The sequence below is a fragment of the Wyeomyia smithii genome, chromosome 1 (genome assembly GCF_029784165.1).
Source record: "Wyeomyia smithii strain HCP4-BCI-WySm-NY-G18 chromosome 1, ASM2978416v1, whole genome shotgun sequence".
NCBI lineage: Eukaryota > Metazoa > Arthropoda > Insecta > Diptera > Culicidae > Wyeomyia > Wyeomyia smithii.
The window spans coordinates 195,152,048-195,180,006 of record NC_073694.1 but is presented as its reverse complement, the minus strand read 5'-3'; the positions used below and the strand labels follow the sequence as shown (position 1 = coordinate 195,180,006).

General features: G+C 40.3%; 1 protein-coding gene across 2 annotated transcripts; it reads right to left on the bottom strand.

Moving 5' to 3' along the window:
* Nucleotides 1-177: 177 nt before the first annotated feature.
* LOC129730383 (sodium-coupled monocarboxylate transporter 1-like) lies at nt 178-27,766 on the bottom strand. Of its 2 annotated transcripts, none has more exons than XM_055689681.1 (4): nt 27,537-27,766; nt 1,853-2,217; nt 1,483-1,793; nt 178-1,420 (listed from the first exon to the last, which is right to left on the bottom strand). In XM_055689681.1, exons 1-4 carry the CDS (start codon nt 27,582-27,584, stop codon nt 294-296), a joined length of 1,851 nt encoding a protein of 616 aa, XP_055545656.1. In that variant the 5' UTR covers nt 27,585-27,766; the 3' UTR covers nt 178-293. The 2 variants fall into 2 exon arrangements, with proteins under 2 accessions (XP_055545656.1, XP_055545660.1); XM_055689685.1 differs by lacking the exon at nt 27,537-27,766 and adding an exon at nt 13,591-14,072.
* Nucleotides 27,767-27,959: the final 193 nt, after the last annotated feature.

Here is a 27,959-nt window from a genome sequence, read left to right as displayed (position 1 = left end):
TCACCATCGATTATAATTAAAATATTTACTAACTAATAGAAAAGAGAAAGGTAGGAAACCGGGCATTTATTGTAACCTACACTACTCAAAGAAATCTCCACCAAGAACGTTTTTTCGCCTAGTTTTTATGTACTTGTCATCGCAACACTTCATGTATGAAATAATGAAATAAAAAACTAGACCATAATTCCTCGATTCAATTTATTATTTTTGTACAATCTATCACATGAAACTAAGATAATTTACAATTTATTCGTTGTCATACGTACTAATCTTAAAAAAAAAGCAAAAAGTCAACTTTTTACGTGAATCCGCTCCGCACTAACAGTACTGACTGTTACAGAGTGAGGTTTGACCTTTTTATTCAGATCAAACGACCCGAAGCGTTTGCCACCGAATGGAGATCTGGAGTGGATCCACCGCACAGCCGGATGGAGCATCTTGGTGTTATACTCGTCCAGTTTGCTCCACGTTGCTAAGCTAAACACTATACCTACAGAGACAGTCAAGATGGTGCCAAACACACTGTAGTACATGTAGGATACAGAATATATCCGGTACAGCAATGATTCCTCAAGCGATGTAGACGATGGCCTAAGCTCATCGGTTAAAACATAAGATGTTACATTGTAACTGAGCACAAACTGCCTCTCGCAACCTTCGATCGAGGTTGAAAGTAGAGAATCGTTGACTTCCACGTACAATAAACGTCCCGTGACAATCCAGATTGTTACCGCGTGCGAGAGAATCATCCCCAATGCAGCCCCTTTCCAATTAGCGAACGGTACAAACATCGCGAGGATGAAAACACCCAGTAAAGGGCCGGACGTGGCTGAAAGCACCAGCACCGACATTTCTATAACGCCTGATAATAATCCTACGAGGAACCCTATGCCCATTATAATTACCGCGTAAACCGAGCCAACCACTTTTATCACAGTCAGTTGAAAGCCATCTTTTCTGCTTTTCAGTCCCGGAATAATCGAGAGGAAATCCTCCCACGTTACAATGGCGAGCGAGTTGAGGCTGGAAATGTTGAAAGTAAGCGCCCCATTGAACAATGTTCCCACGAATAAACCCCACACTCCTGGTACATTGGCAAAATAATCCACTATGAAGTAGGGCAATATTTGATCCATCTTCTCAGTATATCCTGCCTTCCATGGGTCGCACGTGTAATAAAGCGCATATATGCCTACTCCAACCAGCCATGGTAGGGAAAACAGAATCACTACCAGTGGGATGTTCACCAGCATAGTTTTTCTAATTTTACACAGCGTAGGCATGCTTAAGTAGCGCTGGACGAAGTTTTGCTGACAGCCCAGTAAACTAAGTGAAGTGAAAAGTTCACTTAACCAGGCCGATGTTGTTGTTACTCGCAGGTGGAGATCTGCTGCGAAATTGAACAAATTGATGCGATCTAAAATTGCAAACGAACTGATTAGTCTTATGTTTAGTTGAGTATTATAAAGAGGAAGAAACCATTTTCGGCTGCAATTTCAAACATCCGTCCCATGCCTCCAGTCGCTATAGTACAGTAAATAACAATTCCAACCAGCATGGCAGTCATGCTTAGACTCTGAATCACATCCGCAGCAACGGCGGCTTTCATACCACCAAGAGCGTTGAAGAAAATACTGATACAAGTGATGCACATCAACGACACCCAGTACGGAACTCCGATGATGGTGTTCAACGCCACAGTCGGAGTGTAGATCGTTATTCCTAGACTGAACAATGACCGCATGATGTACGTCCCCGAAGCAAGGCATCGAACCAGCCGACTATTAAACCTGTCACGGAAATAGTCGTGATTTAGATTTAAAATTATCACAACCTAAACATTCTCTACCTTAGCTCCAAATACTGATACACGGAGGTAATGCCCAGATCGAAGTACACCGGAATGAAGACCATACACACGATCGGATAAGCCGTGACCATTCCGTACAGCGTCTCCCACATTGCAGTGCCGTGATAGAAGAACTCACTGGGATAGCCCAGTACAGAGATGACGCCCAGTGTCCCGCGGGTGATGGACAGCATCATCGCCAGCATGGAGATACGGCCGGCCCCAAAGGCGTAGTCCTCCTTCGTCTTCACCTTCCGACTGCATAGTCGCTTCCGGATTGGAATCAGCGCCGAGATTACTACGAAAGCCACGAACACCAGGTAGTTCCACAGGTTGTTGACGGTCGATTCTTCTAGCTGGCGTTGCTGAAATTGACAGAAAATAATAGAAAGAGTAAATAAATGATTGTAGGTACGTCTGAAATGCGTCGACTGAGGAATGCGATAAAAATTGATACAGCGTTTCTCTGGTAAAACTATGATTGATGAAATGGCCGAAAAATGTTTGGTTCAATCCCCTTTTTGGTTGGCTGACTCACGTGAATGACGTAGCTGTAGAAAAGGCCCAGTTGAAGATACAGATAACTATGCTATGTGAATGTAATAGTTATGCTTATTTTTGTTAGGGAAAATTGACATTTTAGGTATATATAATACAACTGCAACACAGTTTAAATCTTGAGTCAATCATAAATCAACTAAATCCAAATAATCTGCGAAATTAATTTGGTGAAAAAATGACAAGTTCTGTACTGATCATGCTGGATAATAAAACTATTAGAAAAAAAAGTTCCAAAATCATTCCAGAACTAGCTTCTGCCTTGTCTTTAGCTTAGCCCACGTAACTAGAGGCTAATCCGGCACCGAACCAATTGCAGATGTTAGGGGGGCTGCGTTTCTGCACGAAAACGGAGTCCCTTGGCCCGAATCTTAGTAGAAGCAGGCCACTCAGTGTCACTTCCTTTTGCCAAAACAAATTCATAATAAAACTGACCAGAAGCACACTCAGTTTCTCCAGCTCGATAATTGGCAAGAAAACTAGTGTCGATATATTAGAGTAGTAAAACAGGAAAAATTTGAGTGAATCATACGTCGTTTCGTAATCCAAAAACAAAGATGGTCGAGTGTTTAATTTAATAGTCTGTATGGGTTTTCAAATCCTAACCTAAAAGACTTATCGCAAATTGCTTGTTTATTACTGTGATTACAATGTGGCACTGATGTTGCTGAGAATTTTAATGACCTTCAATTAAAAATCATAATTATCGGCCAATAAAAAATTAACATTCAATGTGAATTTCAATGTTTCTATTATTAAAGAACACAGACAGAATCATATTTTCAACAAATGAGCTAAACTGATTAAATACATTTTTTCTATTTAAAAAATGTTTTTGTTAACTGCCTTATCTTCTCAAAATTCAGAACTGCTTTTATTGTGAAAAGATTAAATTAGACACTACATACTCAAGTTTAATGTCACTCTCAACCCTAACCCGGCGGAGAGAATTCAGTTTTTACCTCAACAAATGAACTTCAAACTCATCTTACTCATCAAATATATGCACAATTGACACAAACTGTATTGCATATTAAAGATCAATCTCTTCTTTAACTTATACTGAATACTTTCATCGGGTAAATTTTCAAGTATAACTGTTTAACTTGAATCAAAGTTTGAATGTCAAATAATGCCATATTGCCATCACCCTCTGGGAATGGGTTAAAGAGGTACTGCTTACAGCTTATAGATATTGAAACGGTTTAATTTTTATTCTATTAGGGACCATCCATTAATGATGTCACGCGTTTAGAGGGGGGAGGGGGTTTCAGTTATTGTGACATTTTGTGACATATGGGGGAGAGGGGGTTATTTTGAGTGTGACATAACATTTAAACTCAAAAAATAAAAATAAATAAAAAAGTCACATACCTAACCACAGAGTTCTACTCAGAACTATTTATGTTATTTGCATCATTCATTTATAGTTTTTTTATTCTCGCTTATTTTCCGTCGGTCTAGTTCCGCCACTTTTGTTGTGCCAATCACCGACGCCCAGGGAGGCGGCTCCACTCAGGACCCTAACTTACGACCCGTTGCACAGCGGGGCGACTCCGTACAAATGCTGGCCAAGCAAAGAAATGTCTTCATATCATGGAAAATACATGGTTTTTATTTAATTTTGGGACACTGAGTCCGAATTTGATGTTATTTTTGCATGAGACTGTGTATTTTTGACGTTATGTTTTTATGTATATTATATGAGGAAAATTTTACGTCGGTTTCAATTTTTTGGAAAAAAATGCATGATGCTTGAAAGACTTTCATATGCCATGAAAAAATATAAAAATATTATTCAGTTGAGAAAATAAAAAAATATCAATTGAAAAACATGCTTCGTTATGAAAATTACTTATGACTTGGTTTTTTTCAAAGTGACTATATTACATTGCGTCTTTTTATTCTTCTTTTATTCACTTCCACCTTCTTTTAATTCACTTCCACCTTCATCTTCATTTTTGTGTTCATTTTTAATATAGTTTTAATATCTTCAAGGAGAGCTTTCAAAATGCAGTTTCTAACGTCAGAATAATAATTCACAATTTGTTCTGTAGAAATTAGCAGCCGATTGATTATTTCATGGTTTGTGTTTACACGATTGTTTTTACATGTGACTGGTATGATACAAACTTAAATTATGATTTTGGTACTCAGTGCAGGTGAAACGAAACATAAACAATGTTTAGTTTTTGATACTGTGTTGAATATTGTAATATTGATGGCTTAAACTTGTAAATATGCAAACAGTATGATTAATCATACTGAAATATGTTTGAAAACGTTGTTATTATCAGACTTATATGAGCCATTTGTTATTCTATTGACTGTTTGCAGTGCGCAATTTAAATTTACATTTTTAAAATTCGATATGTGCCGAACACTTGTTGTTTCTCTTCAAAAGATGGGTACTCTGCGCTACTCTGCGCAGGATCGGACTAGATGTTTTTGAAAGAATTTTCTCCAAGCTATCTTTTAAAACTAGTGCCAATAGTGCCAAACCCTGCCGTCTAAACTGAAAACGGTGTTTTATTAAAAAAATAGTATTACAATGATATTAGACATCATCCAATGATGAGGATATATTCTCCATTATTTTACAGACAACTTTTCCATAGACGTCATCAAGATACAAGTTACCCTTGAGGCTCCAGCAAATTTCGCAACATTGAATTTTTTTCAAGAAAAACGCCAAAAAACACTGATTCAGTACACTTTGAAAAATCATAGAAAATTCATATTTTATCGTAATGCTCTAAAATTTGGATTCTGACACTTCAATAATATACAACTATAAGAAAAATATAATTGAAATGAAATTCGCATTTTCATTTTTTGGTCGATGGCCAGCGATTCCCCACTGTGCGTTGATTAACGGACCGGCGCCAACGGCTTCACTTCCTCATGTGATGGAAGGCGTGATCCCAGAGATTTTTCGCCTCATAAAATCTCCCGGTGTCGGCTGAATCTAGAATGAATCTAGAATCTAGACTAGTTGGGTTGGTTGTGAGTGGATCACTCTAGGCCCCCGCCTATTCATTTATAGTTATACGATCGCATTTTTTGCTTAGGATTTGCTTTAGATAAAATAAATGACAATTTGTTTTCACGTTAAAGAGCATAATGTTCGTTAACTCTGTTTTACTGTGCATGTTCGTTTATGAATGACAGCGCAATTTCATTAATTTTTAGTGTCTCTCAATCCAATCAATACAAAAATTGTGACAAAACGTAAATAAAAACGCTTGGCTTTTGTAACATGTGGAGAAGATTTGGATTGCGAATTGATTGAAGAAGAGGAACTAAATATTGATGGTCTTTCAAAAATCAGCAATGATGCTGCAGTTACTGTCTCGGCTTTCTGTGTCGTCGATATGCGTCTCCATCAACAGCATCCTTTTCTAGTTATCTTCTATAATCTTCTTTTCCTTTTAGTTTCAGTTTTTCTTTCAGTAAAATCGTTCTCATTAAGAAAAAATGCATTCCTAACAAATTTCTCGATCTTTCATCATTATTTACAGGGGGGTTTCAAAAACGTGACGTAATTTAGGGGGGGGGGGGGTCAAGGAAGTTGTGACAGCTTGTGACAAGGGGGAGGGGGGGAGTTAATTTTTCCCAAATTTTGCGTGACATCATTAATGGATCGTCCCTTAATTCGTCGGTTCGGCAGGTTTTCTGCAACAGTCTTATGCAGAAACCTACACAAGGAAACCACTGCCGAAGAACCTGAGAGAAGCCTGACAACATTTTTTTAGAAGTGTGCTTCTAAAAAAAATTCATACGTATACACTGATAACGAAAGAAACTGAAACAAGACACTAATCAGCTCACGGTTGCATTCGCATCATTCGGAAGCTTTGCTTCGATAGCAACGCTTCAGATTCAAGCGTTGAGTGAATCGAGTATATTTCAATTATTTCCACGCTGCTGATTGTTTTTCGCTTTTTAGAGTTCCGAATACCATAGAGGAAGACTGAATGCTTAAAACACGACAGTATTTGTTGTATTCAAGTTCACTTGCATTCAACTTGCATCTTTGAGATATTATTGCCAGTGACCCAAAATTATGAATCCAAATGAACGTTTGATTGCGTTCAACTGTTTGCTTACCGGAGCAAGTAAGTATCATCAATGCTTACGGAAATGGTAGCATGGTGCATTAGCATGTGATATTTGAAATCACGCAGAATCATCGCGGTATATCACGGTGAATGCACGACGTGGAGTAGCCGAGTTACGCCTGCAAGCAACCAACATTTGGTAGAATCGTTGCGATCGCTCGAGTGCAATCGTTTACATTACATCAAACCTGCCAAGCTTTTACGTCATCGGCTCAGTAAAATACACACGCTGCGGTGTATTTTGTGGGACCTGGTCAGTGTTATTTATTACTTGCTCTCAAACGGTATTGCTTTTAATTGATGCGATTAAGCCGGGCACTGCGCGAAAAATGGCCACAATACTAGCAGGAGCACGGATAAATGAGTTTACTGCATGACAACGCTCGGCCTTATGTTGCCAAGTTATTAAAGCTTACATAGAAACGCTCGAATGACAGTCCTATCTCATTTGCCATATTCCACAAATATCCCAGTTCTTAATATTTTTTTTCAATTGTAATTTTTGATTTTATTCAAACTATTTCTATGGGCAAAACAAGCCATTTTGTTCTACTGGTTATTTTTTTTAATCACGACTTATTTATGAGAACCTATGTAACAGCGATGAAAAAATTAGCTCTAGCGACTTTGAATACATACAAAGCAAGCCTAAGATGCGTTGATATCATCGTCAGTATGCGAATAACAAAGTATCGGTGCTGGTGCACTCTCTTTGCTTTCCTTATTACGATATGTTTCTTGTCAGTAGTGTGCACCCCAACACGTGGTTCTCAATGTGCACAACTCGGTATATGAAGTTTTTCGCCAGAGTTACACAAAGCGAATAGCTCTCATCTATTCATACTCATTTGACTAATAAATTTATTTTTTTTAAATGCTTTTGAATGCTCTTCTACTCTCGCTCAACTCAACCTCTGCTGAAGCAGTCTCTTCCACCAAATATCTTAAATACCAATATAGTTCACTTACGTGAAATTATGAAGACAAATTGAAAATGACAGAAGCGTTAGTCACCTTTTCGACCGCTAGGTGCGCCATTTCTGATTTTGTTCTACACGACATGCGAAGAAGAGTAACTTTTGACAATAATATTACCCTAATGGGTACACTGAAAAAAATGCACATATTATTGTGGAATGGATTCGGCCGAATATTTTATAATAATAAAGTTCGCCTATGTATGAGGCAATCCATGGGTGGTGTTCCACGGTTTGTACGATGGTCGACCTCCGACAACATTTTGAGTTGTAAAATGGCGACTTTCGGTGACTGGAAAACTGCCGAAAATGACCAAATACCACCAAATATGGGTGTTTCTTTAACCAGAATGACGATCAGAGGCCAGAAGTTGCCTCCAAATGCCATTTTAAAATCCTAGATGGCGACTTACGGTTTCTGAAAAATAGCCTGAATTGACCAAATACCACCCAATATGAGAATCACCGGATCCAGAATTTAACTCAGACACCAGTTTGAATTGTAAAATGGTAACTTCTGGGAAATAACGGAAATAACCGAATACTACTACATATGGATATGTCCGTAATCGAAATGATGTAAAGAAGCCAAGCATTGACCCTGGACACCATTTTAAATTCGAAGATGACCACTTTCAGTTTCTGGAAAACAACGAAAATAACTGAATACCACCCAATATGAGTGTTTCCGGAATAGAGGTGATGTACTAAAGGCAAAAGTCGAGTATATTGTCATTCCGATAAAACCAATAATTTCAAACGATATAAACAAAGTTTGCCGGGTCAGCTAGTAAATACATAAATATGCTGGTTAAAGCAAAGCTGCAAGTGACGAATACGAAGATTAGAACTCGAGAGCAAAAATTTCGGAGGGATGAAAAAAACAAAAAATACTTTCAAAACGGAGAAAATTAAACAATAAATAATAGTTTTTGCATAACAGTTGTTATCACTAATTATGTTTGTTTTGTTAAATATCTTTTATATATAATAAAATAAAGCTTTTAAACCAATTACAACATTACATGTATCCATACTTAAATTGTTAAATTGATAGAACATTCAAGTGTTATCTAAGCTAAAAGTTGCACAACAACCATATACGACAATTGGGTTGTTTAGCTATTAACGGATTTCCGGTTTTTATATATCATCTGAAAGAGTGTAATTTTCTGAGCAAAACGTGATTTTTTAAAACTTTATACCATTATCCTTCGATTTTTAAATGAAGAATGAAAATTCGCTTAAAATCGCTACAATGACAGTTGGTATATGGACGAACTGTCATTGTAGCATTTTGGAGCAGATTTTGAGCAGTTTAAAATCGTGATTTAGAAAGCGAAGGACGATAGAAAAAAAATTAAATCACGTTTTACTTAGAAAATGCAGATCTTTCAGATGATATAAAAAACTGATACAGCTAAACAACCTAATTGACAACCATTGTGCGGTTTCTCCTTTTATCTTTTCCACGAGGTAATTGAAACATTCATTTAATTGTACACTACTCAAACGACATGATATTCTCCTGTTGCTATCCTTTCTTCCCCTAACGATTTACGTATAGGAGAGACAAAAATAACGAGCGAATCGCTTCTAATGTCGAATCCGTTTTCGAGGTGTAGCTACACTTTTTCCGGACTATACTTTGCAGTTTCAAATAAAATATTTTCAGTGTAGTTGCATTGGTATGCGTAATAATGGGATAACTGTCAATTCGTTTTGTGTTGGTTATTATCGCCGTCGTCATTTTGTCTCGTTTCCATTTCATATGTCCATCTCGCAAATGCGCTGAAAAAAAAATTACCTGACACCTTACCACGTGGGATGCGAACCAGAACAAACCAGTTTTGACAGATACGTGTGAATGTGTTGGTAACTTTCTACAGTACACTCTGCTTTTTTCGGGTGTTGTCCGGGACAGAAAAAGGGTAGTCAGAGACAGAAAAAGTGTAGTCCAGAAAGTCAAATGAACGATTACGGTGTCAAAAGTGTCGTTTGAGTGTAGCTACACCGCGAAAACGAAAACGGCATAATAACCATGTGCCTGTTTTCTCCTAGAAACCTAATCATTATTTCATTACAGGTTAAGAGGATTCAGGTTTAGTAGCAATCTGTTACACATCAGAAGTTGTGCAGACCCAAATTAAACGACGATTGCGTTATACTCGTCTCATTTTCATTACTGCTATGTAAAAATGTAAAAATGTTATGTAGAAAAGGTATTGATGATTACGATTCTTTTAGAGTCAGAACGGTTTGTTTGATTGGTATAATGTCTTCAGCAAAGTTGTAGGCAGCATTTTTTCCTCCGAAAAATATGAAGCTTAAAAAAAACAAATACAGTCATACCTCGATTTAAGGCAACTTTATTTTTATTTTCGTTACGTTACATCGAATTACGTTATATCGAAGCAAAAAAAAAAAATATTTCTAATTTATGCAAAGATGTTAATGGTTACTCAAAGATGCGCGAAAACCTATTTTCCATAACCTATCAGTATTTTTAAACCTTTCTTATGCCCATTAAGAAATGTTTCAGAAGCAAAAAAAAAATTTTTCAATTGATACAAGAGGTCGCTCAAAGATGCGTGAAAACTTATCTCCCATCACCTATCAGTATTTTTAAACTATTGTTATGCCCATTTAGGACAATTTTCAACAAGCAAAAAAAAATTTTTTATTAAAGCAAGACTGTTAGTGGTTACTCACACATGCGCGAAAACCTATTTTCCATGACCTATCAGTATTTTTAAACCTTTTTGCCTTTCTCCTAGAAAGGTATAGCAATCACTTGCAAAACCGAAAGTATAAAAGTGCTCCAAAGGGCCGAATGGCATATATCACTCGACTCAGCTCGACGAGCTGAGCCTTTTCTGTATGTGTGTGTGTATGTGTGTGTATGTGCAGATTTTTATTCTCACTCACTTTTCTCAGAGATGGCTGGACCGATTTTCATGAAATTAATTGCAAATGAAAGGTCTCTTTGTCCCATAAGACCCTATTAAATTTCATTGTAATCGGATTTTTAGTTTAGAGGTTATGTTTCAAAATGTAAAAATCATGAAACATCATTATCTCGAAAACTACACAACCGATTTGAACAAAATTGATTTCAAAATGGTATTTAAAATAATTTCTGGCCTCTGAGCGTCATTCTGGTTGAAAAAACACCCATATTGGGTGTAATTTGATCATTTTCGATATCAGCTGCTGTGTATCATTCTAGATCCGGAGATACTCAGGTTAGACGGGAATCGGCCATTTTTGGCTGTTTTCAGAAACCACAAGTTGCCATCCTACAATTCATAATGGTGTCTGTGTCGATTTGTGGCTCCAGTGCATCATTACGATTCCGAAAATACCCATATTGGGTGGTATTTGGTCGTTTGCCGCTGGTTTTCCGTAGCCGGAAGTCGCCATATTAGAATTCAAAATGGGATCTGTGGTCGAATTCAGCTTCTGTGTATCTTTCTTGTGGTCCCCGTGGCTCTGTGGTTAGCGATGTCAAGGATCTTTTTGAGCTGGAAATTTTCTCGACTCAGCACTGGGGCACGATGTATCGTTGTACTTCTCCTACACATGCAAAATGTGCCAAAAACAATATCCAAAATGTTGCTTGAGGTCGATTATGGAACATATTTGTTACCACTAAAAACATTCACCTGCCAAATATGGTTCCATTTAGTTGATTAGTTCGCGAGATTCGTTGGCAAAAGGACTTTTAAGTATGGGTTTATTTCCGGGCTCTTCCACACAAAACTTCCCTCCAGCCTTAGTAACCACTGGTCTAAAGCTTCGATAATTTCATGGACTATTCTGCCTATAAATGCATATCAGTCCCACTTACAAATACGTGCAGGCGAGAAAAGCGTAGTTCAACGCACTGTCATTTTTCCTTTTTCAAAGAGTCAATTTCAAAGTGAAATTACCGTGTATACATCCTAACGCTTGAAATAACCATAAAAGAATACTTTTACAAAAAAAAATCTTATAAAATATGTTTGAAACAACACTCCAAACCTTGTGTGAATACTGACATGCATTTATTCTTGATCTTTTGAACAAGAATCAACGCATAAGAGTCACAGGTTGCTGTGATCGTTTGGCTATGTTAACAGTTCTGTATTTTCACGTTGATATCAAAACAAAACAGTCTTTAATATTGTTGTTTCAAGGGTTCACGTGCGCGAATAGTTTTTTGATTGAAATGTCTGTACTTGAATATTTAAGAAGTTACGGAAGCTCAGATTCTGAAGACGAAGCTGAGGAGGGGGTTTCGAATTCGATTCACTGTGATGAATTGGATCAGGAAGACATGATATCGAAATACGAGTTTCCCGGATTTGATGTAACCGAAGAACGATTTCCAAGGAATCTTCTACATTGTGGATGGCCTATTTGAAATTCTTTGAGGAAATTTAGAACTTAATATTTTCTTGAGAATTCAAAACTAAATTTCCGACGCTAATTTTCAAACAAGTTCAAATGTCAAATGTCTGGCTTTAAAAAATATAAAGCCAAACATTTTGTCCTGCCCTAGATTTCAAATCCGACCGTAGACGCGCCTATGCTATTAAAGTGGGTATGTATGGAACAAGTAAGTCTGACCCATGTGATCCCATCAGGTCTATTTAACGTATTGTATAGATCGCGAAAAAAGGCAGCTTTTCATAGACCTGTTCAAGTAGCGGGTAGAGTATCAATACAGCTGGTATGGATTCTCGGCGCTCGATGCCGACGTGGTATCGATAAGACCAAGATTCAAACCGATCCGATTTTCTTTGATTACGTCGACACAGAAATATTACTCCTACCTCATACGACCTAAATATCAAATCTCCTTTCTAAACACAAAAATTTACACAAGTATTTTCTCTGCTTGGAAACTAGAAACCAAAAAGCGCCGTTTACAAACGTGTACAAATAATTTCAACGAAATTGACAATATGTTGAATTCTCTTTTATTAGAACTGTGAGTGTTTTTTTATCCTTTCTTTTTATTTATGTATAGAAACGCTATAAGCAAGTACAAAAAAATTATCAATAAAGCAGCTACACTTTCGTGTATTTCAATGTAACAAAAATTGTTGTTGCTCACTTTATGATAATAGCGGGGAAAGGTAAATGAAGAAGTCATTTCCTATATTGAGTCAGCAAAAAATAATTTTAAATAACAGCGTCTTTTCTATTGAGTTCTAGTAGCGGGTATCATATATTTTTAGATTTATCCATGTTCACATTTCTGCCAAAAATTCAACGAAAAAATCATCTTTGTGATGGTAAATGATTACGAAATCACTATCACTACCGGGAAAGATTAGCTCATCTAAGTTGTTTTTTTTTTCTTGTTTAAGCTCCATTACAGTTTCAACAACATCAGCTTAAGCGAAACTATGTAATGCATTATGAGGATATTTATTTTTCTAGTGTACTTATCACTCACGTCTTTAGATACATTGCAGCTCTTCTTAGAAGTAAACAAAAAACAAACTCTTTTTGTCGTCCTGCTCTGCTCAGACCAATTGCGAAACTGACATCATTTCAAAAATGCGATCACATGTTTATGGGCCGCAAAAACCCAAAACCCCAAGGCCTCACATAGTGTCAATTGTCACCGATAAACATGATTTAGCGGACAGCAAGAACATGCGAGGCATCCGGTATATTGATAAGTAAGTATCATCATTCCTAGACTAGACTGACCACACTAATAGTAAGCCAAACGACGATTGCTAAACAAAGGGGGACATCACAGACAATCTGGTGAATGCACATTCAACTCATTCTCCCCGCGACGGGTGGCGGCGAGCTCAGCTATGGGCACATCCAAATGATAAGCTACACGTGCTTATACAACACCCAACACCCCACACTAGGCGTCGTTTTTGGCTGAGGTCTTGACGCGCCGCGCAATTCCACTACATATCTACCTGCCGAAAGTGCCAACCTTTGCTAAACAGATCAACGACACCAGCACCAATGCCCCCGAAGTGACCGACGTCAAAAAAACATGCTGTGACTAATGTAACAACCAGATGTATCAACAATACCCAACCAAACTAGACAGCGTTGAAATTACCAGCATTTTACCGCACTCTCTCCGAGCACGGTCAGCTTCTTCTTCCGATTTTTGTTTTGTTTTGCTGTTTCGATCAAATATGTCACCACAGACTCATCAAAATCACAGTTTTTTCTTGAACTACAAGTTTCCACCTGCCGCGCCCGCCGCGGGAGCACCGACACTTTCGTCTAAACCGCTTTGATAGTGAACGACGGTCGGTCGCCCACAAACCCGGTAATGAACGCTCGCACTGATGATAACTGATAACGCCTAAACATATGTATGATGCGGGTTAGACCCCATGTGAAACGCTTCCTTAAACAATGGCCCCTGTTCAACCGATACGGTAATATGGAAAAAATCACAACTTCAATGATAACACGCGACGCGACGGTGAAGTAAAGTGGCCTGTCGACGGCTAGAAGCTGCCAAGTAGCAAATTGTAGCGAATACTGCCTGTTCCTGAACAACCGCCAACTAGCCGCGCAGACTTTCGCGGCCGAATTCTACGAAGAACTGAAACAATTAAATCCACCTCTCGGCGCTATATAGGTTTCGTGGACAGTCGCGGTTAAGACACGCGCCGACCGCCGCCGACACCGACTCGCGCAACTCGCCCAGCTAGGGATGTCAAAACGGGACGGATGGTCTGACAATAAGTGCTTCCAGATGATGAACGACCAGCAAGGGCGGCCGACAGGGACTACATATTTTCGTACAAGGTTGGTGATAACCGCTGAAGGAAAATATTAGCGAATTTAATTTGGGCGGGAGTTAGTTTCGCCACAAAGCGTTTGTGTATTATTTCTAGATTTGCGCCAGCCGAGATAGAGAAAATGGAGGGAACTGTTTGAACAATCAAGGAGTACCAACCATTTAGTAATGATTAATGATAGAAAATTACGATTATTTGTTATTTTTTCAATACGGGTTACCATCTGGACGTGTTGTATTTTTTTCAAAATTCTTCAAATACACGTTTCGGATGTTGTTTGGTTGCATTTCAGACATCAGAAGCTGTCATCTTGGATTACAAATTTGCGTATCTGGGCATCTAGAATTATATTTTTTGTACAAATGGTGTGCTACCCCTGACGTTTCGCTGAGTCAATTGACGAAAATGAAAGGTTTAAGCATGGGAGCGGTTCGAAACGCGCTTCGGAAATATGGTGATGATTGCAGCTTTCAGAACAAGCCGAAATCTGGGCGGAGACCAGGTCCGGTCGATGGAACTTTGGGCCGGAAAGTCTTGCTTGCTTACACCAGTACGAAGAGCGCCTCAGTTCGGGATGTGGCTGAAAAAGTTGTGTCACCTCTTAGTACCCTCTAATGTGCCAAAGTAAGATTAGGTCTAGAGACACATGAGAAGAAGAAAAAACCGAAGCGAAGTCAAAACAAGCCGCATCCGTCGAACCAAGAGCGCAAAAGTTGTATGATCAACTGCTTTGTGGAAAATCTGTGTGCGTAATAATGGACGATGAAACCTATGTCAGCTTTGACTACAAAACGCTGATCAGTCAGGAAAAAAGTGGCCAAAACCATCGCTAATCCGCTTGTCTAATTAGCTTTAGGGCAGTAAAAAGCAAAGCCTTAGTTTATTTATACACATACTTCGCAGCCGACTGTTTGAAGTGTTCAGGACAATTGCGGGGCTAGCGCTACGATCCTACTGACACTAACAGTCTCTCCCGAGCCGAGACTCGAACCTACGACGACTGGCTTGTTAGGCCAGCACCGTACCTCGAGACCATCTGGGAGATGATTGATCTAAAATTGGCCTGCGATTGACTAGAACCAAATTTGTAATCAATGCACATGTAATACAAGGCCTTAGAGGAGGGATTCCCAAATCCTGCATTAAGGTGAAACCTCATTGAGTCACCACTTCGAATTTTCAAAAGACTCGGAAATACTCATTGCGTTCCCAATGAAAATTCTATTTTATGTTTGCTTCACCACAGCAAACATAAAATAATATTTTCACAGGGAACGCATTAACTATTGCTTTGCTTTCGAAAATTCGAAGTGGTGACTCGAAGTCGGCTATTTTTGGATTCAATGACGTTTCACCTTATGTGCTCCACGACGTTTTTGATAAAAGTAAAATCAACCGCAATTTTTATTCTGCCCATTTTCCACTTGAACTTTTTGTAATAGGTTCTATTTGTGGCAATAAAACAGCTGCTCACTTCGGACCTTAAAAAATTCGGCAAGGATGCAGTCGTTTGTGGTCTTTTAATTCTTAATTAGCTTTTTTGGCCTCATCCGAGCCTGACGGTTACGCAGCTTGTTCAGCCTCCTCAATATCTCTCCCGTTTCTGCCGACAACTCTCTTTTCATCATCGTTCAACCACGAAATGTAGTTTATAACACAATGTCACAAGTGTCTCATCAGTTAATAGGTCCCCTACGATGTTTGGGTCTCAAAAGTACAGCACACCGATGACTTAAAAAAGCCGTCCATCTACCAGAATAAGATCAGTCTAAGAGCAGGCTTAACCATTGGGGAGTGCCATGCGTGTTTTCGGTTATCTCTTCATGCAAAATATGTGCTACACACCGCCGGATCTTCACTTAGGTTACTTTTATCACAGACTTGTATCCTAGTTAGCACCCCGAGAAGATTGAGACAGGCACGTTCTCGCTAGAGCTGACATTTATGCATCAATGCACAATGAGCAACATCGTTTGTAAAATATAGGTGCTCCGTAAAATATTTTGGCTTGAAAAAGTCCCTCGCCGAGCAAAAGGTCTGGGAACCCAGAGCCTCAGAGAAAATAAAAGTGAAATAAATATTCAGTTTGCTCTTGAATTGTGTTTATACTATTTGTTCAAAATCGTGCTTTACAATAATCCAGATAAATCTGGATGCCTGGCAACGATGCTTGTGGGGGTTCGAGGACTAGATCAAGGGGCACGTGTAGTTGTCAAACTCCCTACATTTTCCATCTATCACTCATTGATTCTGGTACCAGCGAATCTGGTACCCATTTTTTGGTTAGTTTGCCCTAAAACAACTGAAATAGAGTAAATGTCCCATAATGGTCAGTAGACTTATTCTCGAATAAATATCCTTATAGATGCAAAAAACAAGAGCTCAACTTTTTTTTCCGTACAATGTGCACCTTCAATGAAAAAGATTTAAATTAAAAAAAAAGCTATTGAAGGATTGTGTTAAATTTATTTGTATTTTGGTTTATTTAAGGTGCCACAATTTTATTTGTGTTTTTAATATTTTTGTATTTAGCCATGAGTCATGGAGAGTAAACTTTTGTGGGGGCCCGGAGGCCATGCTCTTACTGGCCCTTCCCCTCTTAATTCGACTATGGTTACTTACTTTACTTTTACTTCTATGGCGACAGATCGTTGAGATCCTATGCCGAATCCAAAACACGCCTCCACCGAACTCGGTCTTGGGCTGCTCCTCTCCAGTCTTCCCTTACACCAGCTGCTCTGGCATCCTCGTCGACAGCGCACATCCAGCGCGTGCGAGGTCTGCCCCGAAGTCGTCACCCTCTATCCGGTTCTCTATTAAATGTTATCTTTACCGGTCGTCCATCCGTCAGTCGTGATACGTGGCTGATACGGGGGGTACTGTACCTTTCCGTGTTTCATCAGGTTGACAAAATCAGCGAGCTGGTATACCTCGTACAGTGATTCATGCGCCTCCGCCACACCTCAATTTCTAGTTTGCCTCCGAGTATTGAACGCAGGATTCTACGCTCGAAGACCCCAAGCGCTCGTCGATCGGCCTCTTTTCACGTCTACGATTCATATTCGTAAAGCACCACCGGAAGGATCAGACTCCTATAGAGCGCAGATTTCGAATTAATCTGCAAGCCACGGGTCCTAAGCTGGCTACGTAATCTGTAATAAGCTCTATTTGACGCCGCAATCCGTTTCTCACCTCGCGGCTCACCTCGTTGCAACATGTCACAAGAGTACCAAGATAAACAAATTCGTCAACCAATTCGAAAGTATCCCCATCCATCTCCGCCGCAGCACCACCGTTGCGTTTCCCTGTATCGTACGCCGCCTTAAAATCAATAAACAGATGGTATGTCTGCAACTTGTGTTCTCGAAAGTTGTCGAGGATCCGTCTCAAGGTACACATCTGGTCCGTTGTAGATCGTCCCACTCAAAAACCGCATTGGTATTCTCCAACAAAGGCTTTCTGCAAAGGCCTCAGTCGCTGGAACAGGATACGGGAAAGAAGTGAGGAGGGTTATGCCTCGATAATAACTGCAATCGAGTCTATGACCCTTCTTGTAGATAAGGCATATGAGTCCTTCCAACCAGTCTGTAGGTAGTTTTTCCTCAGACCATACCCTTAGGATAACCTGGTGAATTGCACTACACAGACGCTCTCGACTTTGAAAAGTTCGGCCGGTAAGCCATCCTTCCCAGAGGTTTTGTGATTTGTGTCATCAACTCTTTGCAAGCATTCTTCACCTCTTCCAATGTTGCTGAACTTGTCCGTCCTCCCCAATTTCCATCCTGTTCCCCTCGACGACTCTCATACCTACCTTCCTCACCGTTCAAAACCACTTCAAAATGTTGCTTCCAACACCTGGTCATCTGCGATTTATCGGTAATCAGGTTCCCCTCCCTGTCATTACACATTGCAAGTACTGGCACAGTTCAGTTCCTGATTCCGTGAATCGTACACGTACTATAGATGCTCCTCGTGTCGTGCCTGGTGAAGCAATTCCTCGCCTCCATAAGGACGCGATCGTAGTGCTCACGTTTCTTACGGCGGTGAAGCTTATTTTCGGCAGCTCTTGCCTCTCGGTGTTGCTCACGCATCGGGCGCGTCACATGATTATCTACTACTAACGTGTTGGCGTAGGCCCCGTTCTTCTCTTCCGGCACCTCTAGACACGTGACATCGAACAACCCACTACGCGTGGCTTCAGTTGTCATACCTATGACTTCTCGCGCTTGTAACCTTCGGTTAAATTGCGTGTGCTGGCTCTGCCACAATTGAAACTTCATCTTCATCATTCATCAGAAATGCTCGTTTAAAGTCCCCACTTCCCAGATCCTACCCTGGATTCAGAGAACATCTATACGAGTGATATCCCTCCAAGTCTGTCTTTTAACGTCTAGTACGAAGGGATCACCCATATAGGAAAGCTCGTCAATGGTATCACTATTACTACTTCAACAGAGTTGAGTGATATCCCTCCAAGTCTGTCGCGCCGCGTCTGGTACGGAGGGTCACTCATAAGGCTTCGTTCACAGATGCATTGAGGAAGTGACCAAGGTATTCGGATCCAGAGGATGGGTCAAAAGGAATGAGAGGTCTACTGAACAGTTTATTACAACTCGGGAATGTTCGTTGCACTCCCGATTCGGAAATGACAATTCACATATAAGACGACGTAGAAATTCTAAGAGGGTTTTCTTTCGATTAAAACAGCTAACGATTTAGAGGTGCGTGCATAACTCTTTTACCGTACATGAGGTTTACGCTATGTGTGAAATACTGGAAGTTGTCGCAGCGATAAATTAGAAAATTGTACTATTATGTAATTAAAATGTTTTAAAAGTGTTAATTGTTGAATATGTCAAAAATGTGAATTTGTTGAAAAGACTTAACTGGTGTAAAACTTGATCTTATAGTGTTAACCAGTTCAAAAAGATCGGTAAACAAGGTCTAGAAGTAACTTAGATTAAGAAACAACATGTCGGGACGGGGGAAATAGCTCATGTCAATCTATCGATTGTTTTAAAGCGCGAGATTTCCCTGAGTTTCACATCTGGCATTTTATTTCGTTTCGACGTTTCCAAATTTAATTGTCGCTTGGGTGTTTTACAAAAGTCTCTCGGTTTGTCGGAGTCGTGTGGCAGCATATTGGCCTAGTGGTTCACCCCTGTAACTTGGTTTGTTTCTTGATGTTTTCGGTGTCAAATGAACTAGGAAGTGGTGAATGAAGACTAGATGTGGGCTCGTTTCCAAAGGTTGCATGACACTTCCCTCACCCAAAACCCACTGAGCAAGCGAGAGGTTATTACGCTGCTTCGCTGACCGCATCATGGATGTGCTTCCACAGCTCGGTCAGGTCCACTCCAGCTGGTTCACCTATCGGTCTATCAACTTTCCGAGTATACTCTCCAGCAACTTCCTCCGCTGATAGCCTTTGGATGTCCAGACGTATCTTCCTCGCCGATCTCGATTTAAATACGTCGGACAGCCAGGCGCGAATCCTACCTACCACAAGATAGTGATTCGTGTCGATGCGTTTCGAAAGAACCATTGGTGTGTGTCCAGGTGTGCTTCCAAATATTCAGACGCGCAAATTGGACGCCGTGGCGAAGTTCGCTGATCTCAAGCCGTTGTCTTTGGTGGTAGAGTGAGGCTTTCCCTACCAATAACGGGACGAAAGAACTCCTCTCATCCGACAATCTTTATGTCGTGTTGTGGGCCCTCTCCATACGTTTTCTCAAGGAGCTCTGTCGTCGATTTTATTGTTTGTCGGCGCGTTCACGTTGATAAGGCTGTTATTGAAGAATCTGTTCTTGATCCTCAATACGCATAGACGGTCATTAAAAGGCCTCCACCTAATGACACGCTTTATTTGTTTTCCTAGTAGCACGAAATCGACGCCCTGTTCCTCTCTGTCGCCGCCATTGTAATAGATATGGTACTTGAAAGAAGTGCCCATGCCGGATCAACCGCCCGGAATTCACGTTCTCCGGTTTTAAGTCAACGCACCTCTTGTTTGGCTACCACTTCCACTTTTGCCTTCCGTAGCTCTCTGGCCAAGAACCCGGCGCATGCCGGTTTGAGCAGAGCTAAGTATCAAGTTTTCAATCACTGTCCTTTTTCGTTTGCCTAAGTCTATACCTATTGTTCCGATTCGTATCATTCTCTGGACTGTTCGTAGTATATTTATTTCAGCATGCTGCCTTACTAGGGCTGCGATGCCTAGTCTCGCGACGGGCTGCCGTATTGGGTATAGCTGACGAGATACCGTATTTCATAGTTCAGCCGTCCGCTCCGGATTAGACGCTGTTAGAGCCGCCCCGAACCTGAGAATCAGACGCTCAGGCAAGCTGCTCTCCAAAGAGAACAACTCCTCCTTCCCTAGAAGAATACGACCAAGTTCCCACCGGTTCACCGTTCTTCCCTTGGTTGCTCGTATCCCAATCGGTACCACGTGAAGATAGGGATATAAGTTGCTAAGCATTCTGCTTTGGACCACACTGGGGTTTATTTTATGCCAACTAGTTGAAAATAATAATAACTAACTGTATCGTACGCTGCCCTAAAGTCAATGAACAGATGGTTAGCAGGACCGGATTTAGGTGCTGGGGGGCCCGGGGCAGATTTTTTCGTGGGGCCCTCTTTTCTTGAAGAAATTAGAGGTAAGAAAATTTTAAATTTTGAAGTGACTTAACGTTTCGCTGGAAGGTGAGCAAAAAAAAAGGTCTCCACTTTGTCTTAACGTCTGGCCCAGACCTAGGGGGGCACTTGTGTCGAAAGATCCGGGGCATTTGCCCCCTTGGCCCCCCCTCAAATTCGGGCCTGATGATGAGTCTGCAAGCTGGAATCCTTGAAATTTATCGAGAATCTCTCGCAGGGTGAACAATTGTTCCATGGTGGAGCGTCCCCCTTGAAAACCACATTGGTAATCGCCAACATAGGTCTCCGGAAAAGGTCTCCGTCTATGGAACAGAATACGGAGTGAATTCTGTAAACGGTGTTGAGAAGGGTTATGCCCTGATAACTACTACAGTCCAGGCGGTGGCCTTTCTTGTAGTTGGAGATATGAGACCCTCCAACCAGTTCGAGGGTAATTCTTCATCAGGCCACACTCTCAGCATGACCCGATGTAAAGCACAATATAGCTGTTCGCTCCCGACTTTAAAGGCTTGAATGCCGTTTTTACCAGCTGCCTTGCAATTCTTCAGCTCTTTCACTACTTTCTTCTTCTTCTTCCTCGTCCAAAATGAAAAAAAATATGACGTAAGTTATAATGACAAAAAAAATTTCCTTAGTAATCTCGTACTAAGTGGGAGTAAGAAAAAGAGAGAATATACTAAAAGTTGGTGCTGACAGGTTGGATGTTAATGTACCTAGAAAATAAGTAAAGGGTGATTTTTTTGCTATTTGTTTTTTCGTGTATTCAGATTTGACAGTTCACGTGGGAATTCTGACAGCTGTCAAAGTCTAATGTACTCAGTTACGCTTACGAGTAATCGAATTTTATTACCCAAATTTGTCCTCTGTGAAAAATGTTTTTCGCGCATTACGACCATTTTATGGTCGTCATAATCGACCTACTGAGCAAGCTATTCAAGCTATTGTGACGAAATTTCAAACCAGCTTTACTCTGATGGACATAAACCCGTATTGGAGTGCGTAAAGAAGAAAATATTGCTGCCGTATCAGCCAGTGTAGTGAAAGACCGTGAAATGTCAATTCGACGCCGTTCGCAGTAATTGGGCTTGTGTTATTCGACTACATGGAAGATTTTACGAAAGGATCTTGGTGTAAAGCCTTACAAAATACACCTCGTACAAGAATTGAAGCCGAACGACTTGCCGCAGCATCTAATTTTTGGTGAATGGGCCTTAGAAAAATTTGCCGAAAATCCACTTTTTTACCGAAAAATTGTGTTCAGTGACGAAGCTCATTTCTGGTTAAATGGGTATGTTAATAAGCAAAATTGCCGTATTTGGATCGAATAGCAACTAGAGGCAATACGAGAATCGCCAATGCACCCAGAAAAATGCACGGTTTGGTGCGGTTTACACGCTGGATGCATCATTGGTCCGTACTTCTTCAAAGATGATCAAAATCGCAACGTTACGGTCATTGGCGCTCGCTATCGCGGGATGATTTCTGATTATTTTTGCCAGAAATGGAAGAGATGGGTCTTGTTGACATGTGGTTTCAGCAAGACGGAGCAACGTGCCACACATCGCGCGAATCAATGGACATATTGCGGAATGAGTTCAGTAAGCAATTCATCTCACGAAATGGACCGGTGAATTGGCCGCCTAGATCATACGATTCAACACCGCTAGATTATTTTTTGTGGGGCGACGTTAAGTCTCTCGTCTATGCGGATAAACCAACAACAATTCCAGCCTTGGAAGACAACATTACACGCGTTATTCGCGAGATACCAGCCGAAATTCTCGAAAAAGTGAGCCATAATTGGACTTTTCTTATGGACCATTTAAAACGTAGCCGTGGCCAACATTTGAATGAAATTATCTTTAAAAAGTAAATGGCATAAACCAATTTATCGGCCAAAACAAAGATTTCATACAGTTTTGTAATTTTAATGCGTTTTTTGACGTTGACTAACGTCTATATCGAAGTTAGGCCCCTGAATTTGAAAATCTAGTAATTCAACCAGGGAAAACCAGAGAAAAGTGGTCAGGTTTTGAGCGCTTATTTTGCAGTCATCTATAATCAGGTTTTCGAGGTTTTGGCATCAATCGATCAGAAATTCTTTTACGGTTAACTTTATGTAACAAAAACAAACTTTTGTTTGAGATACACTATTGAAAAATTGGTAATTAATATCGATTGTCTAAATCATACCGCGCAGCCAATCACTACCTCTCTTCCCAAGCACAGTCGACACTAACGGATACAATCGATCTGACTTTGTTGTTATTGTTGTTGTCTCTTTCTGTTTCCGATGTTTATGCTGCTGCCAGCGGAAAAAACCTTGCAAATATGCATCTTTTTGTTGGTGTTAATTTTACGACAGCGGCCGGCGCCCCATCATTCTGATTCCAAAACCGCACCAGTGACATGCGGACGCTAGGTGATAGCAGCTGAAAGGAGGAAAGACAAAATAGTACCGGTCATCTCGTGCCGGTTTCACCCGTTATGCTGGTGGCTTTAAGTAGTAAATGGCTACTGCAAAACACTTAAATGGCTGGAATTCTGGACGGACTAACCAGGAAACTATAATCGGCAACTGGCACCTTTTGGTGCCTCGAAATTTTGGTACAGAAGCGGCTAATTGAATTATCTGTTTCACCAAATGCTACTGCTAGCGGAAAAAACCTTGCAAAAATGCATGTTTGTGTTGGTGTTAATATTACGACAGCGGCCGGCGCAGCTTTCAAGAAACATTTGTCTCTACCATTCCATCATCTATGTAGCCCCTCCTTCTTTCTAATTATCTGACGAAGCCTTGGTATAAAACGTAATGTTCGAACATTTCACCACATCAGTTTCATTATTAAACCGTACCGGATACATACGGACGCTCGGTGTTAGCAGCTAAAAGGAGGAAAAACTAAATAGTACCGGTCATCTCGTGCCGGTTTGACCGGTGATGCTGGTGGCTACTGCAAAATACTAAAATGGCTGGAATTCTGGACGGAAACCAGTAAACAAGAAATCGGCAACTGGCACCTTTTGGTGCCTCGCAGCTTTATAATAGAAGCGGTTAGTTGAATTTTATGTTTTACAATTACTGCTGCTAGCGGAAAAAAACCTTGCAAAATGCATGTTTATGTTGATGTTATTTTCACGACAGCGCTAGGTGTTAGCAGCTGAAAGGAGGAAAGACAAAATAGTACCGGTCATCTCGTGCCGGTTTCACCCGTTATGCTGGTGGCTTTTAGTAGTAAATGGCTACTGCAAAACACCTAAATGGCTGGAATTCTGGACGGAATAACCAAAAAACAACAATATAATCATCAACTGGCACCTTTTGGTGCCTCGAAATTTTGGTACAGAAGCGGCTAATTGAATTTTCTGTTTCACCAAATGCTGCTGCTAGCGGAAAAAACCTTGCAAAAATGCATGTTTGTGTTGGTGTTAATGTTGGTGACAGCGGCCGGCGCAGCTTTCAAGAAACATTTGTCTCTACCATTCCATCATCTATGTAGCCCCTCCTTCTTTCTAATTATCTGACGAAGCCTTGGTATAAAACGTATCATTCGAACATTTCACCCCATCAGTTTCATTATTAAACCGTACCGGATACATACGGACGCTCGGTGTTAGCAGCTAAAAGAACCGTGATGCTGGTGGCTACTGCAAAATACTAGAATGGCTGGAATTCTGGACGGAAACCAGTGAACAAGAAATCGGCAACTGGCACCTTTTGGTGCCTCGCAGTTTTATAATAGAAGCGGTTAGTTGAATTTTATGTTTTACAATTGCTGCTGCTAGCGGAAAAAAACCTTGCAAAAATGCATGTTTGTGTTGATGTTAATTTCACGACAGCGCTAGGTGTTAGCAGCTGAAAGGAGGAAAGACAAAATAGTACCGGTCATCTCGTGCCGGTTTCACCCGTTATGCTGGTGGCTTTTAGTAGTAAATGGCTACTGCAAAACACTTAAATGGCTGGAATTATGGACGGACTAACCAGTAAACGAGAATAATCGGCAACTGGTACCTTTTGGTGCCTCGAAATTTTGTTACAGAAGTTTTGTAAAAGAAGCGTTGCAATTCCCTCTACTATTTGCTTCAATGGAATTTTTTTTTTTATATATAAGAATACGGTAGTTAACGTCATGCGGTCGTGTCTTGAATACCACCCTCCTACTTTTTTAAAGAAAAACCAAATTCCTAAAAAATCAATCACCCTTTAGTTGGTGTACGCCGAATGGTTATGTACTTAGTAATGTAAGCGAGTTTCATAAAAATTTTGACTGATATTTTCGGCTCATTTTGCACCCTCGAAAGTGTGTATCTGGGTGCGCTCCGCACCCTCCAGACCCCCCAGTCGACGCCACTGTGTTTTTTATTATCACTGGTTATCCAAACCAAAATCTGTGAGTATCACAGAAATGGGCTTTTTGTTGAACAAGAAATCATGAATAAGGCTAATTTTTTGAACAATTTTAGCGCCAAAAAATGTAAATATTGTTGTAAGTTTGTGTCATTCATTCAACAATTATGAAATTTAAATTATGAAATTTACAGATTGAGTTGTGTATGGCATCACTTGCTGAAAATGAGTCTGAGTTCAACGTATTAGTTCCGGCAGCAAATAAAATCCAGAGGTTATTTAAAAATTCCTGTCACTGCGATCGAACAGTACTTTTATCAATTTTCCAGGCCTTATTTCTAATATAACTTTGTTTAGCGAACATGTTGAACTTTTCTGATAGTCATCATTTTTGTTCAATATTGAAAAAATGTCCATTTTTCATATGACCCTGCATAGAACTGGACACCTCTAACTCAAGCTTGCAGCACACTGACCCATTGGGCTAGAAGTTGCACGATCATTTCGCTGTAAAGGCAGATTCAGTCGGAAGTTCTCCGTTCTCCCACAAACTTATTAGAGCTTGCGGTCTATTTATTTATTTTCATTGCTTCCCCGTATAGGCAGGTAAATGTGACGAACGCAAGTGAGGCACTCTGGCGTCATTCGGGGAACATAAATCACTAATAAATACCTGTTCCACCCGAGAATGCAATGATGGAAAACCTATAAAGTTGAAGATTTCTGCGATTTCCATTGTTTCCCGAACCAGGTCTAATTCGGTTGAGTAACCGAACGGCCGCCTGTTGCCGTCTACCTGTCTCAAACAAATGGTTGATGAGGCACTAATCATACAGGTTGAAGTAAATATGCTTTCAGCAGTATTCACGTTGTTGGTGGCTGCTGATTAGAACTGCCGTGAGGCAGTGAAATCCTGTCGCCCTCCTGTGCTGATAATAGCCTCCAGGGGCGTTGGAAGTGATAACTTAAGTATTTGCCAAACACAATGGGTCCTACAGGAAAAGTGAAGCAGGGAATTCCATCTCGATTGTCGAGCTGCAATCCCGGTCATATCAGTTACTGCACGCTTCGATACTGTCGGCATCCTGAGAGGTAAATTAGCTTTTTAAATATATGAAAACAATGTTGATCTATACAGCCATCTGATTACAATGTCTGTCGATATCGATTGGCAAAACAACAAAAACGGTGGCAGTAACGATAATTGAGTTATAGTAAGTTTCCGGTGTTTTGAGTTCTTACTGAACTGTCAGCACGGATGTAAGCATGATAATCGGGTTGAGTGATGGAATACAATGGACTAACTTTCGAACTGGAACATGCGGCTGTTAACCCTCTTCTCGTAGAGAGAAATCCCTTTTAACCCTAAAATATAACTTTCAGAATCTTATTACTCAGCAATTACGTGCACAATTTGTACCAACCTTATGGCATATTGAAGATCAATCACCAACGGGAAATTGGTTAAAAGTTCACGTTTTGAAAATTTGGTTTATTGTGGTGCTATGTTAAATTTATTTTTGTTCATAAACTGGCAGTTCGCAGAGAAAAAGAACATGGTGATGGCTTAACCTCCAACAACTTTCATGATAGCAAACTAAGTAATGAGTGGTAGCTGGAGGGATAAATTTCGACTTAGTTTGCGTGCTTGGTGCCCTTCGGGTAAACGTAGCTAGAACTTTAAAATTGAGGTGAACAATAACAGTAAAGCATTTCAGTTGAGTGAATACATCAGAATTTGACAGAATTTCGAGTCGACTGAATCCGACACCAGAACAAAGCAGAATAAACCATAATTCGCGATGGCTAATATATTCAAGCCAATCTGTTAGAAATGGAAATGAAGAAGGTTGTCATAGCGATCTTCGGCTGCTTTTACCAATAATTACTTGCTCAGCTGTTAGCAACAGACCTGTCCAGGTGCAAATTTTCTTCCTCTAACCTGTTTCATGGTTCCTGTTCAGCATGTGCTTCTAGATTCTGCACGTTTTTTAGGCACTCACTGCTCGGATATTAACCCTCTAGTGCCCAAGTCGTCTTCAGATAGACTTCGGTAACTTCACTATAAATCTTTACAAACATTTTAAAGTGTTTATTAAATATTTATAGTGGTTTTACTGACGTCCGCCTTAAGGATCCAGAGGGCTTGGGCACTAGAGGGTTGATTTGATAACAGCCAAATTAACTTCTATTGAACAAAATTCTATGGAAATGACGTTCAACAATCTAATTGAGCAGATCACTTACCAGAAATACATTACAAAACTGATACACAGAATAGCTACCGTCCAACATTTTCTTTCTATGAGCCTTACATAAACCAAAACGCTCACTGAATATTACTAAACATATTATGAAATATTCACCCGCCGACTCACAATTTCATCTCAAGCGGCACAAATAGGAATGTGCTAACAAATCTCTTTTGCACCGCGCGCGCGATTCCACGAAAAGACCGAATCGAACCCACCGGTAAGAGTATATGTTCATAACTGAAACATGCGCCGAAGTTTGCTAAATCTGAGCCGCCAGGGCAGTCAGAGTAAAACTCGGAGCATCACGACGACAAATCGTTGAAAATGATCTCTATGGAAATGATAACTAATTGATAGCGTTCGGCATAATAATAATAGACGCTATCGGTGCATTGTGCAAAACCTCGCTTGTCGG

Coding starts and splice junctions, on each gene's coding strand:
- LOC129730383 (XM_055689681.1), bottom strand. CDS start 27,584: ATGTTGGACGGTAGCTATTCTGTGTATCAGTTTTGTAATGTATTTCTG. Junction 1,794..1,852: donor TATCAGTATTTGGAGCTAAG/GTAGAGAATGTT, acceptor TTTCCGTGACAG/GTTTAATAGTCGGCTGGTTC. Junction 1,421..1,482: donor TGAAATTGCAGCCGAAAATG/GTTTCTTCCTCT, acceptor TTGCAATTTTAG/ATCGCATCAATTTGTTCAAT.